The 13,053-nt window shown below is 41.7% G+C and overlaps 1 protein-coding gene across 1 annotated transcript in view; it reads left to right on the top strand.

Annotated features, from left to right (window-relative positions):
* Window positions 1-13,053, top strand: part of LOC132402172 (pappalysin-2-like) — a 371,016-nt gene that overhangs the window by 110,951 nt on the left and 247,012 nt on the right. Inside the window, exon 4 of the mRNA XM_059984850.1 lies at window positions 8,522-8,815. Coding sequence (XP_059840833.1) covers window positions 8,522-8,815 — 294 coding nt within the window. The remainder of the gene's footprint in view (window positions 1-8,521; window positions 8,816-13,053) is intronic.

The raw sequence follows: 13,053 nt of genomic DNA, 5'->3' as shown, positions 1-13,053 counted from the left end.
AATTGTGATTTTTATAAATGACCTGGTTGAGAAAGTGGGGGATTGGGTTAGTAAATTTGCCGATGACACAAAGGTTGGATGTGTTGTGGATAGTGTGGAGGGCTTGCAGAGGTAACAATGGAACATTGATAGGATGCAAAACTGGGCTGAGAAGTGGCAGATGGAGTTCTACCCAGATAATTGTGAGGTGTTTCATCTTGGTAGGTCAAACATGAAGGCAGAATATAGTATTAATGGTAAGACTCTTGGCCGTGTGCAGGATCAGAGGGATCTTGGGGTCCGAGTCCATAGGACACTCAGAGCTGCTGCACAGGTTGAATCTGTGGTTAAGAAGGCATATGGTGTATTGGCCTTCATCAATTGTGACCCTGGTCAGATCCCACTTGGAGTACTGTCCTCAATTCTGGTTGCCTCACTATCAGAAGGATGTGAAAACCATAGAAAGGGTGCAGAGGAGATTTACAAGGATATTGCCTGGATTGGGGAGCATGCCTTATGAGAATAGGTTGAGTGAACTCGGCCTTCTTTCCTTGGAGCGACTGAGGATGAGAGGTGACCTGATAGAGGTGTGTAGGATGATGAGAGGCATTGATCATGTGGATAGTCAGAGGCTTTTCCCCAGGGCTGAATTGGCTAGCACCAGAGGGCGTGGTTTTAAGGTGCTTGGAGGTAGGTACAGAGGAGATGTCAGGGGTAAGTTTTTTACTCAGAGAGTGGTGAGTGTGTAGAATGGGCTGCTGACAGTGCTGGTGGAGGCAAAAATGATAGGGTCTTTTATGAGACTCCTGGATGGTTATATGGAGCTTAGAAGAATAAAGCCTAGATAGTTCTAAGGTAGTGGCGTGTTTGACACAGCTTTGTGGGCCGAAGGGCCTGTATTGTGCTGTATGTTTCTATGTGTCTATGTTTCTAATAGTCAGCATATCCTTCCTTAGATAAGAGGGCCAAAACTGAATCAGAGCAAGTGCAGTCTGTCCAATGCCTTATAAAGCCTCAGCATTACATCCTTGTTTTTATATTCTAGTCCTCTGGAAATGAATGCTAACATTGCATTTGCCTTCCTCACCATTGAATCACCCTGCAGGTTGACTTAGGGAATCATGCACAAGGACTCCCAAGTCCATTTGTACCTCTGATTTCTCATTTGCTTCCTGTTTAGAAAATAATATGTGAATTCGTCTCCCTGACAGGCTCTAGCATGAGTGGAAGTAGAATGCTGAGGCAAATTCGTACACAGCTAGAAACGTGGTGCGAGTGGTAATATTCTTGGGACAGCAGGACTATAGTTCTGGTGCAGTGAGTACCTGATCACAATGGATGGGTTGGACCTCAATAAGAAGCCCTCATAGAGTGCTTGGAGAGGGTTTGAATATGGTTTAGCAAAAGGCACCTTCATACTGCATTAGATAAAAATCAGTGTGATTTGAGCATAACTCTAGAGTAGTTCTGCTATCTTGCTTCCTTGTGAACAACGTCAACACAGTGCTATCTGAAAACTTCTGGTTTCACTTTATCCCCTCTAATTCCAGTGATATTAGTCTTCCTCCAGTTCTGTGCTGTAGGCGTGAGACAGTTCTTTATTCTTCCTGGTCACCTTGCTTCCCACCTTGCAACAATATTTCCTTCCTCTTCAAGATGAAAATATACTACCTCTGAACACATTTTAGTAGACCTTTCACTGTCGTATACTTGCATCTGAAATTTTTCCCTCACTGTCACCATTTGACAGTTCTTATAACTTCCCTTCAGGTATCCTCCTTTTATTTCCCTCTCAATATATGGTGGCCAATGGAATATCCCTAGTAATGTGAAACTGTCCTTCCTGCCTCTTAACTTAAAAAAAAAGGATACTCAGTTTTTGACTCCTTCATTCTCTTGGGCACTCTATCTCATAGAATTGCCTTTCTATTTTTCCTCTCTAACTCTTCTGAACACTTTGTATCCAAGGACATTAAAACCTACCTCTGTCTTTTCCTGTAATGCAATCATTGCCACCCTGTGACATTGTTCATTGTGTCCTTGCTCACTGGTAGACACTGCAACCTATCTTTGCATTCTAGTGGTCTCACTTAATCTGTTCATAACAAAAACTGGATGACAGGTAAAAATTACAATGGAACAAAATAACGATGAAAGACACCTGTCAGATGATTAAATCAGTGAAAACCAGGTTGAATGGAATAAGCTGAGAAGGTGATAAAGACCAAAATATGATGGGGAAAGGGAGAATATGAGAACTGAATTCTAGTAAAACAGAAAAGGAAACCCAGAAACTTTAAGCAGAGATCAAGATGCTAGCAACAGAAATTTTAAATGAGATAGAAATTGATAAGGAGATTAAGAAGGACAGGTGATTACTTCTTACAAAGTGAAATCCATCATCATGAACGGCAGTGATGGTTCACTCACAGACACCCCTTATGCTCACTTTGAAAGGGAGAATAAAACTACTGGTAGGAGGGTCCCTGTTGCACCCAGTGACCCTGTGATCTCTGTCTCAGTGGCTGATGTCAGGCTGTCTTTCAAGAGGGGGAGCCCTCGCAAGGTGGCAGACCATGATGGAGTACCTGGTAAAGCTTTGAAAATCTGTGCCCACCAACTGGCAGGAGCATTCAAATATATTTTCAACCCCTCACAGCTACAGTCAGAAATTGTCATCTGCTTCAAAAGGGCAACAATTACACCAGTGCTCAAGAAAAGTAGTGTAAGCTGCCTTATTGTCTATTGTCCAGTAGTGCTTGCATCTACGGTGATGAAGTGCTTTGACAGGTTGGTCATGGCCAGAATCAACTCCTGCTTCTGTAAAGACCTGGACCTATTGATATTTTCCTATCACCAAAATAGGTCTACGGTGGGCACGATCTCATTGGCTCTGCATGCTGCCTAGGATCACCTGGATAATATAAATAATGATGTCAGGACACTGCTTATTGTTTATAGCTCAGTGTTTAACACTGTCATTCGTACTGTCTTAATCAAAAAGATATAGAATGCGGACCTCGGTACCTCTCTTTACAACTGGATGCTCGACTTCCTAACCAGAAAACCACAATCTGTGCGGATTGGTAATAACATCTCCACCTCGGTGACAATCAACACTACTGCACCTCAGGGATATGTGCTTAGCCCACTGCTCTACTCTCTCTACCCCCATGACTGCGTGGCTAGACACAGCTCAAATGCCATCTATAAGTTTGCTGATGATACAACCATTGTTGGCAGAATCTTCGATGGTGATGAGAGAATGTCACCAGGAGCGAGATCTTCGTCAGAATCAGAATCAGGTGTAATATATCTGGTACAGGTCATGAAATTTAACTTTATGGCAGCAGTACAATGAAAAACATGATAAATATAGTGAAAAAAATCAGAATTACAGTAAGTAAGTAAATAAATATATACTTACACACTTTGTATATTAAATGGTTAATATAAGTAGCGCAAAAAAAAAACAAATAAAAAAGTAGTGAGGTAATGTTCATCGGTTCATCTGGATCTAGAGTTGAGATTTTTGATTGGAGAAAGGCTAACTTTGAGGAGATGCGAAGGGATTTAGAGAGAGTGGATTGGGTCAAGTTGTTTTATAGGAAGGATGTAATAGAGAAATGGAGGTCACTTAAGGGTGAAATTATGAGGGTACAGAATCTTTATGTTCCTGTTAGGTTGAAAGGAAAGGTTAAAGGTTTGAAAGCACCATGGTTTTCAAGGGATATTAGAAACTTGGTTCGGAAAAAGAGGGATGTCTACAATATATATAGGCAGCATGGAGTAAAGGAATTGCTCGAGGAATATAAAGAATGTAAAAGGAATCTTAAGAAAGAGATTAGAAAAGCTAAAAGAAGATACGAGGTTGGTTTGGCAAATAAGGTGAAAGTAAATCCAAAAGGTTTGTACAGTTATATTAAAAGCAAGAGGATAGTGAGGGATAAAATTGGTCCCTTAGAGAATCAGGGTGGTCAGCTATGTGTGGAGCCGAGGGAGATGGGAGAGATTTTGAACGATTTCTTCTCTTCGGTATTCACTAAGGAGAAGGATATTGAATTGTGTAAGGTGTGGGAAACAAGTAAGGAAGTTATGGAACCTATGACAATTAAAGAGGTGGAAGTACTGTCGTTTTTAAGAAATTTAAAAGTGGATAAATCTCCGGGTCCTGACAGGATATTCCCCAGGACCTTGAGGGAAGTTTGTGTAGAGATAGCAGGAGCTCTGACGGAGATCTTTAAGATGTCATTAGAAACGGGGATTGTGCCGGAGGATTGGCGTATTGCTCATGTGGTTCCATTGTTTAAAAAGGGTTCTAGAAGTAAGCCTAGCAATTATAGACCTGTCAGTTTGACATCAGTGGTGGGTAAATTAATGGAAAGTATTCTTAGAGATAGTATTTATAATTATCTGGATAGACAGGATCTGATTAGGAGTAGCCAGCATGGATTTGTGCGTGGAAGGTCATGTTTGACAAACCTTATTGAATTTTTTGAAGAAGTTATGAAGAATGTTGATGAGGGTAAGGCAGTGGGTGTAGTCTATATGGACTTCAGCAAGGCCTTTGACAAAGTTCCACATGGAAAGTTAGTTAATAAGGTTCAGTTGTTAGGTATTAATGCTGGAGTAATAAAATGGATTCAACAGTGGCTAGATGGGAGATGCCAGAGGGTAGTGGTGGATAATTGTTTATCGGGATGGAGGCCGGTGACTAGCAGGGTGCCTCAGGGATCTGTTTTGGGCCCAATGTTGTTTGTAATATACATAAATGATCTGGATGATGGGGTGGTAAATTGGATTAGTAAGGTAGGAGGTGTTGTGGATAATGAGGTGGGTTTTCAAAGCTTGCAGGGAGATTTATGCCAGTTAGAAGAATGGGCTGTACGTTGGCAGATGGAGTTTAATGCTGAGAAGTGTGAGGTTCTACATTTTGGCAGGAATAATCCAAATAGAACATACAGGGTAAATGGTAGGGCATTGAGGAATGCAGTGGAACAGAGAGATCTAGGAATAACAGTGCATAGTTCCCTGAAGGTGGAGTCTCATGTAGATAGGGTGGTGAAGAAGGCTTTTGGAACGCTGGCCTTTATAAATCAGAGCATTGAGTACAGAAGTTGGGATGTAATGTTAAAATTGTACAAGGCATTGGTAAGGCCAAATTTGGAATATTGTGTACAGTTCTGGTCACCGAATTATAGGTGAGATATCAATAAATTAGAGAGAGTGCAGAGATGATTTACTAGGATGTTACCTGGGTTTCAGCACTTAAGTTACAGAGAAAGGTTGAACAAGTTAGGTCTCTATTCATTGGAGCATAGAAGGTTGAGGGGGGATTTGATTGAGGTATTTAAAATTTTGAGAGGGATAGATAGAGTTGACGTGAATAGGCTGTTTCCATTGAGAGTAGGGGAGATTCAAACGAGAGGACATGATTTGAGAGTTAGGGGGCAAAAGTTTAAGGGAAACATGAGGGGGTATTTCTTTACTCAGAGAGCGATAGCTGTGTGGAATGAGCTTCCTGTAGAAGTACTAGAGGCCAGTTCAGTTGTGTCATTTAAGGTAAAATTGGATAGGTATATGGACAGGAAAGGAGTGGAGGGTTATAGGCTGAGTGTGGGTAGGTGGGACTAGGTGAGATTAAGAGTTCGGCATGGACTAGGAGGGCCGAGATGGCCTGTTTCCGTGCTGTGATTGTTATATGGTTATATGGTTCAAAGTCCATTTAGAAATTGGATGCCAGAGGGGAAGAAGCTGTTACTGAATTGCTGTGTGTGACTTCAGGCTTCTGTACCTCCTTCCCGATGGTGACAATGAGAAGAGGGCATGTGTTGGGTAGTGAGGGTCCTTTAATTATGGATGCCATCTTTACTTGGGCACTGCTCCTTGAAGATACATTGGATACGATGGAGGCTAGTACCTATGATGGAACTGACTAATCTTACATGTTTCTTCAACTTACGTGCTTCGATCTTATGCAGTAGCCACCCCCCCACCGTATGCCAGATGGTGAAGCAGCCAGTCAAAATGTTGTCCATGCTACATTTGTAGAAGTTTTTGAGTGTTTTAGTTGACAAACCAAATCTCCTCAAACTCCTGATGAAATGTAGCCGCTGTCTTGCCTTCTTTATAGCTGCATCAATATCTTGCATCCAGGTTAGGTCCTCAGTGTTATTGACACCCAGGAACTTGAAATTTCTCACACTTTCCACTTCTGATCCGTCTATGGTATACCAGCTAGTTGAATGGTGTTGCAGCAACAACTTTGCACTCAACATCAGTAAGACTAAACAGCTGATTTGGACTTCAGAAAGGGTAAGACAAGGGAACACACACACCAATCCTTATACAAGGACCAGAAGTGGAGAGATTAAATTTGATCAAGTAATAAAACTGAAGTGACTGTATTTCATTTTTACCATTCTTCCTTTTGTAAATTGGAATTTCAGGTCAAGTTGAATTTAAGTTTATTGTTGTCACAGAGATGCATATGTAGTATATACTGCGCATGCCATGAAGATTAGCAGCACAATACGTTACAAGAATATAATAAACATAGGTTAACATAAATGTAAATTAACACATTTCCAGATAAGAATATGTCTCAATGTTGGCCAGTGTCACAGACTTTCAGGCTGACCAAGATGCTTCCTGCAGGTGAGTCCTGTTTGCTAGCATTTGGTCGATAACTTCAAAACCTTTCCAATCCATGTCCCTTTACAGCAGTCTTTTAAAAGTTGTTCTGGTATGTGCCTCAATCATTTCCTCTAGCAGCTCATTTCACATAGATACAACCCATTTTGTAATGTATGTTACCCCTCAAGTTCCTAGTTAATCTCTCCCTTCTCACCTTAAAGCTATGACTTCTAGTTCTTGATTTCCCAACCCCGAGGAAAACAGACTACATTCACTCTATCGATGTCACTCATGATTTTCTACACCTCTATATGATCACCCCTCAATCTCCTACACTCAAGGGAACGAAGCCCTAGTCTGTCCAACCTTCCCTTATAATTCAATCCCTTAAGTCATCATCATTGTAAATGTTTTCTGCACCAGTTTAATAATCCAATCACAAACAAGAGAAAATCTGCATTGGCTGGAAATCAAAGCAACACATACAAGATGCTGGAGGAACTCAGCAGGCCAAGCAGCATCTATGGAAAAAAGTACAGTCAACATTTCAGGCCAAAACCCTTTGGCAAGACTGGAGAAAGAAAGCTGAGTAGTAGATTCAAAAAGTGGGGGGAGGGGAGAGAGAAGCACAGTGTGATAGGTGAAACATGAAGGGGGAGGGATAAAGTAAAGATCTGGGAAGTTGATTGGTGAAAGAGATACAGGGCAGGAGAAGGGGGAATCTGATAGGAGAGGACAGAAGGCCATGGAAGAAAGAAAAGGGGGGGGGAAGAGCACCAGAGGGAGGTGATGGACGGGCAAGGAGATAAGGTGAAAGAGAGAAAAGGGGATGGGGAATAGTGAAGCGAGGGGCATTACCGGAAGTTTGAGAAATTGATGTTCATACCATCAGGTTGGAGGCTAGCCAGTTGGAATATAACCTGAGTGTAGCCTTGTCACAACAGTGGCGGACAGAACGTTGGTGCTCGGTGAAGTGATCTCCCTATCTACGTCGTGTCTTACTGATATACAGGAGGCCACATGAGAGCACTGGACACAGGAAATGACCCCAACAAACTCACGGGTAAAGTGTCTCTAGAATCTCCCAGTGGCCAACCATTTAATTGCACTTCCCATTCCCATTCCAATATGTCTATCCATGGCCTCCTCCACTCTTGTGATGAGGTCACACTTAAGTTGGAGGAACAACACCTTATATTCCGTCTGGGTAGCCTTCACCCAGACCTCTGGTAATGCCCCCCTTCATCATTCTCCATCCCCTTTCCCTCTCTCACCTTATGTCCCATCACCTCCCTCTGGTGCTGCTCCCCGCTTTTCTTTCTTCTATGGCCGCCTGTCTCCTTCACTAATCAGCATTTTGTGTTTAATACATATTTTCTAAAGTGTGGGGAACAAAAACAAGCACAATACTCCAAGTGTAGCCTCACTAGTGTACTGTGCCACCACACCATGATCTCCCAATTTTTATACTCCATGCCCTAACTTATGAAGATCAGTATCGCAGTGGTTAACGTAATGCTTTATAGTGTCAGCCAGTATCTATAAGGAGTTTATGCATTCTCCCCGTGACCATGTGGTTTTCCTCTGGGTGCACTGTTTTCCTCCAAGGATGTATGGGTTGCAGTCAGTATGTTCTGTACATACTATGTTGGTGCTGGAAGCATGGCGATACTTGTGGGCTGGCCCCAGCACATTCTCAGACTGTGTTGGTCGTTAATGTAAATGATGCATTACATTGTCTGTTTTGTTGTTTTGAAGTGAGTGTGACAGATAATTTTTAATGATCTTTTTTTAAAAAAAAACCTTTAAATCACTCTGTCTACCTGTGACTCCATGTCCAGTGATTCTGTGATGCAATTGTTGAATCTTCCAGTCTAGGCTAATACTATTTGTATTTCGATTTCAGGTGGGGTTGTCCTGAGTCCAACCTACTATGGAAGACCTGGTCACACCAACACTATGATCCATGAGCTTGGCCATATTCTTGGCTTGTATCATGTTTTCAAAGGAGTGAGTGAGAAAGAGTCATGTGATGACCCTTGTAGGGAGACTGTCCCATCAATGGAAACTGGAGACCTGTGTGAAGACACTGCACCGACTCCTAAGAGCAAAGTCTGTCGTGATCCAGATCCAGTGAATGATACATGTGGTGAAGTGCAATATTTTGGCACACCTTTCGCTAACTACATGAGCTACACAGGTAAGCCCTCAGATCTGCCAGGATCCTTGAATATAAATGTTGGAAGGTTATGCTGCAACTGTACAAAACACTGGTTAATCTGCACTTGATACTGTGTGTGGTTCTGGTTACCAGTCTATTAGAAGGATGTGATTACACTTGAGGAGATTCATCAGAATGTTTCCTGGACTTTGGTTATGGCAAGAGACTTCTGTTCCATGGACTGTGTGACCTGATAGAAGCATGTAAGATTATGAGAGGCATAGAAAAGGGACTTTTTCCAAAGGTAGAAGTGTATGAAACAAGAAGGCATAGATTAAGGTGAGAGGAAGGAATTTTAAAGGGGGTCTAAGGTGTAAGAATTTTAGGAATCAGATGTAATTACTACATTTAAGAAGGCATTTAGGCATTCACTAAAATAAACACCCTCCAAGAGGACCACAACGTTGTTGTTGGGTTTGGTGGCTTGCTTGCCTCAGTGATCCAGAGAACTACAGTATTTTGGCTGGAGTCTTTATGCTTTGGCACTTGGTGGAGACAGCTCTGCCAAACAGGTCAAAGGATAGAGGTCAGATGATGTTTGGTCCTCCAGGTTTGGGGGTTTAGCTCAGGCCTAACAACCCTGACTAGTCAAAGAAATCTGTTATAGAAACAGCAATGAAGAATCCTTCTACATCTGAGTGTGATGGTATTCCTGAGTCTCCACCTGGGACTTGCATGACTGACAGTAGTGAAAACTGAGGGGAAGGTACTGACATGATGAAGAAAACCCTGAACACTGCCAGAGATGGAGCACTTTAATTGCTGCCCTAAACACAAGTGGCATACTGGGCAGTAAGGAAGTTAAATAAACAAGGCATACAGGGATATGGTCCAAACGTGTGCATACTGGATGAGTGGGCTAAGATGGTCAGGATTGATATGGGCTGAAGGACCCATTTCTGTATGCTGTGACTTAAAGAATACAGCTAAGTCAGCAAACAGATCAACAGTGCTGTGGATGATATCAACATCTCTTGTCACTGCACCAGTGTAATGTACATGGTCTAAGAAAGTCAAGGCAAGGGAAGTTTATTTGTATAATACTTTTCAAACATAAGGCAGTGCAAAGTGCTTTACATAAAACAAGATATAAAAATCAAACATCAAATTTCAAACAATATAAAGAGATTAAAATCACACATAAAAATAAAGAAATAAAAGTTACAGTGAGGAGATTCTAATTAAAAGCTACAGCGAAAAGAAAAGTTTTAACCCTTGATTTAAAAGAGTGTAAAGTTGGGGCAGACTTAAGATCATCTGGAAGGTTATTCCAGATATGTGGAGCATAGTAACTAAAAGCTGCTTCACCATGTTTAGTTTTGACCCTGGAGCCGGTAAGCAGACCTGCCTCACACAATTTGATTGCTCAGAAAGGTTTGTAATGCAGCAAAAGATCAGATATTTTGGCCCGAGACCATTCAGTGCTTTATATACCTTTTAAAGTCAATCCTCTTATGGCTAGGAAGCCAGTGGTGTGATCTGAGAACTGAAGTGATATGTTCTACTTTCCTGGTCTTAGTGAGGACTCTAAAAGACCAATTCCATCACTGGGGCTAAGAGCAGAGTGCACAAACTACCTCCTCCATTTTCAGGTGGCATGAGAGCCTTTTCAGGTAAGAAGAAACAGAAATCAGATGGTGTTACAATTAAAAGCTACAAGAATTCTGAAATAAGAGCAGAAAACTCTGGAAACACTTAGCAGATCAGGCAGCTTCTAAAGGAGTTATGCCACACAAGAGCAGGTACTTGATCCATTGCACCTGTTCTTTGTGGAGCTGTTCAGTTGATCCTGTTAACCTTTCCTTGTGCTTTTATATCAGTAATTATCCATTTTGCTTCTGAATGTTACCATTGAAATTGCTTCTAGCATTCTTTCTGGCAGTGCAATGCTGGTCACAACTTGCTATGTAAAGACAAGGTAATACTTGTTTGATTCCTGGCTCTTCTGCCATACACCTTACAATCAACTTTACCAAGACCAACCACAGCCTCCTGCAGATCTCCACTTTACATTTTGTGCTGTAATGAGGATACACATAAAATCAAAGAATAGATTTTTAGATAATAAGAAAATCAAGTGACATGGGGTTAGCGTAGGAAAGTGTCACGAAAGTGGAAGATCATCAGTGGCAGAGCATTGATCGGGTGCCAAATGGTCTAATTGCTTTTACTTATGATGTTATTCTATGCTTTCCTATGTTATTTTGCAACTGTACCAATATCATACAACCGCCTATGTTATATTAATGCTATATTTTCCCATGTTTTGTGAGCTTAGGCAAGTTGATATCCCTTCTACTGTTGTTTCTGTCACTTTGCCAACAAGGCTAATTATGATAATTGATTAAATGCCCTTGGAAAGTTTATAGAAACAAAATACAGTAAATTGGGTTAAGACAGTAGGTTTTGTGGGTGAGAACGAGATTTCTGGATATTATGTTGCTTCCTGGGGGCCAAGGTCTGGGATATCTTGGATCAAGTCCTCAGCATTCTTAAGTGGGAAGGTGAACAGCCAGAAGTCATGGTCCATGACATTGGCAGGAAGAGTGAAGAGGTTCTGCATGGGGAGTTCAGGGAGTTAGATGCTACGTTAAAGGGCAGGACCTCCAGGGTTGTGATCTCAGGATTGCTACCCATACCATATGCTAGTGAGGCCAGAACTAGAAAGATTGCACAGTTTAATACGTGGCTAAGGAGTTAATGTGGGGGGGGGGGGGCATTAGATTTTGGGATCATTAGCCTCTCTTCCAGGGAATGGGGGACCTATACAGACAGGATGGTTTGCATCTGAACTGGAGGGGGATTAATATCCTAGTGGAGAGGTTTGTTAAAACTACATGATGTGGTTTAAACTAGAGTTTCAGGAGGATGAGAACCAGAGTGCCAGAACAGTTAGTGGAGAGGATGTGGAGGCAGATGATGGTAAGAGCTCAGACAAAGTTAGGAATCAAAAGGTTGAGCATGGCACGACTAGAGTCCTGAGCTGTGTATATTTTAATGCAAGAAGGATTGTAAGAAAGACATGGTAGTGCTGAAGATGAGGTAGCAGGTTTACCAACAGAGGCAATGTGTAGTGTGGATGGGCTGTTGATAGGGCAAAATTGCAATCAACAGGATGAGTGGCAATGTAAAAGGTAGACAGAATTGAAAAGGGTGAATACAGGACAGAAAGTGTTATATTTCAGTGCGTGCAACATACAGACTAAGGTAGACGAACTTGCAGCATAGTTGGAGATTGGCAGGTATGATGTCGTAGGCATCATTGTATCATGGCTGAAAGAAGATCATTGCTGGGAGCTTAATGTCCAAAGATGCACGTTGTATCAAAAGGACAGGTAAAAAGGCAGAGAGGGTGGCGTTTTGATAAAAACTGAAATCCTATCATTATAAAGAGGTGGCATTGGGTCAGAAGGTGTTGAATCATTCTGGTTAGAGCGAAGGAACTGCAAATGTAAAAAGAACCCGATGGGAATTGTGTACAGGTCCCCAAATAGTAGTAAGGATGTGGTCTACAAATTACAACGGGAGATAGAAACTTCATGCCTAAAGGGCAGTAGTCACAGGGGATTTAAATATGTAGGTAAGTTGGGAAAATCAGGTGCTTGATTCCAGGAGGGAGAATACCTAGAGTGCCCATGAAGTGGCTTTTTAGATCAGCTCATGGTTGAGCCCACTAGGGGATCAGCTATTCTGGATTGGGTGTTGTGTAGTGAACCAGAATTGATTAGAAAACTTAAGGTAAAAGAACCCTTAGGGGCAAGTGGTTACAATATAATTGAATTCACCCTGAAATTTGAGAAGGACAAGTTAAAGTCAGATGTAGTAAAGGGAATTACAGAGGCATGAGAGAGGGGCTGGGCAGAATTGATTGGAAAATACCACTGACAGGGATGATGGTGGAGCAGCAATGGCTGGAACTTCTGGAAGCAATTCAGAAGGCACAAGATATATCCATCCCAACTGTGACACAAATGACACAACTGTGAATAACAAGAGAAGTCAAAGCCAACATAAAAGCCAAAGAGAGGGCGTATAATAGAGCAAAAATTAGTGGGAAGTTAGATGATTGGGAAAATTTTAAAAACCAACAGAAGACAACTAAAAAGTCATTAAGAGATAAGAATGGAATACGAAAGTAAGATAGCCAATGTTAAAAAGGATACCGAAAGTTTCTTCAGATACATAAAGTGTAAAAGAAGAGTGAGAGTGGATATTGA

Source organism: Hypanus sabinus, chromosome 11, assembly GCF_030144855.1.
Source record: "Hypanus sabinus isolate sHypSab1 chromosome 11, sHypSab1.hap1, whole genome shotgun sequence".
Classification (NCBI taxonomy): domain Eukaryota; kingdom Metazoa; phylum Chordata; class Chondrichthyes; order Myliobatiformes; family Dasyatidae; genus Hypanus; species Hypanus sabinus.
This window is presented reverse-complemented; position numbering and strand designations above follow the sequence as displayed.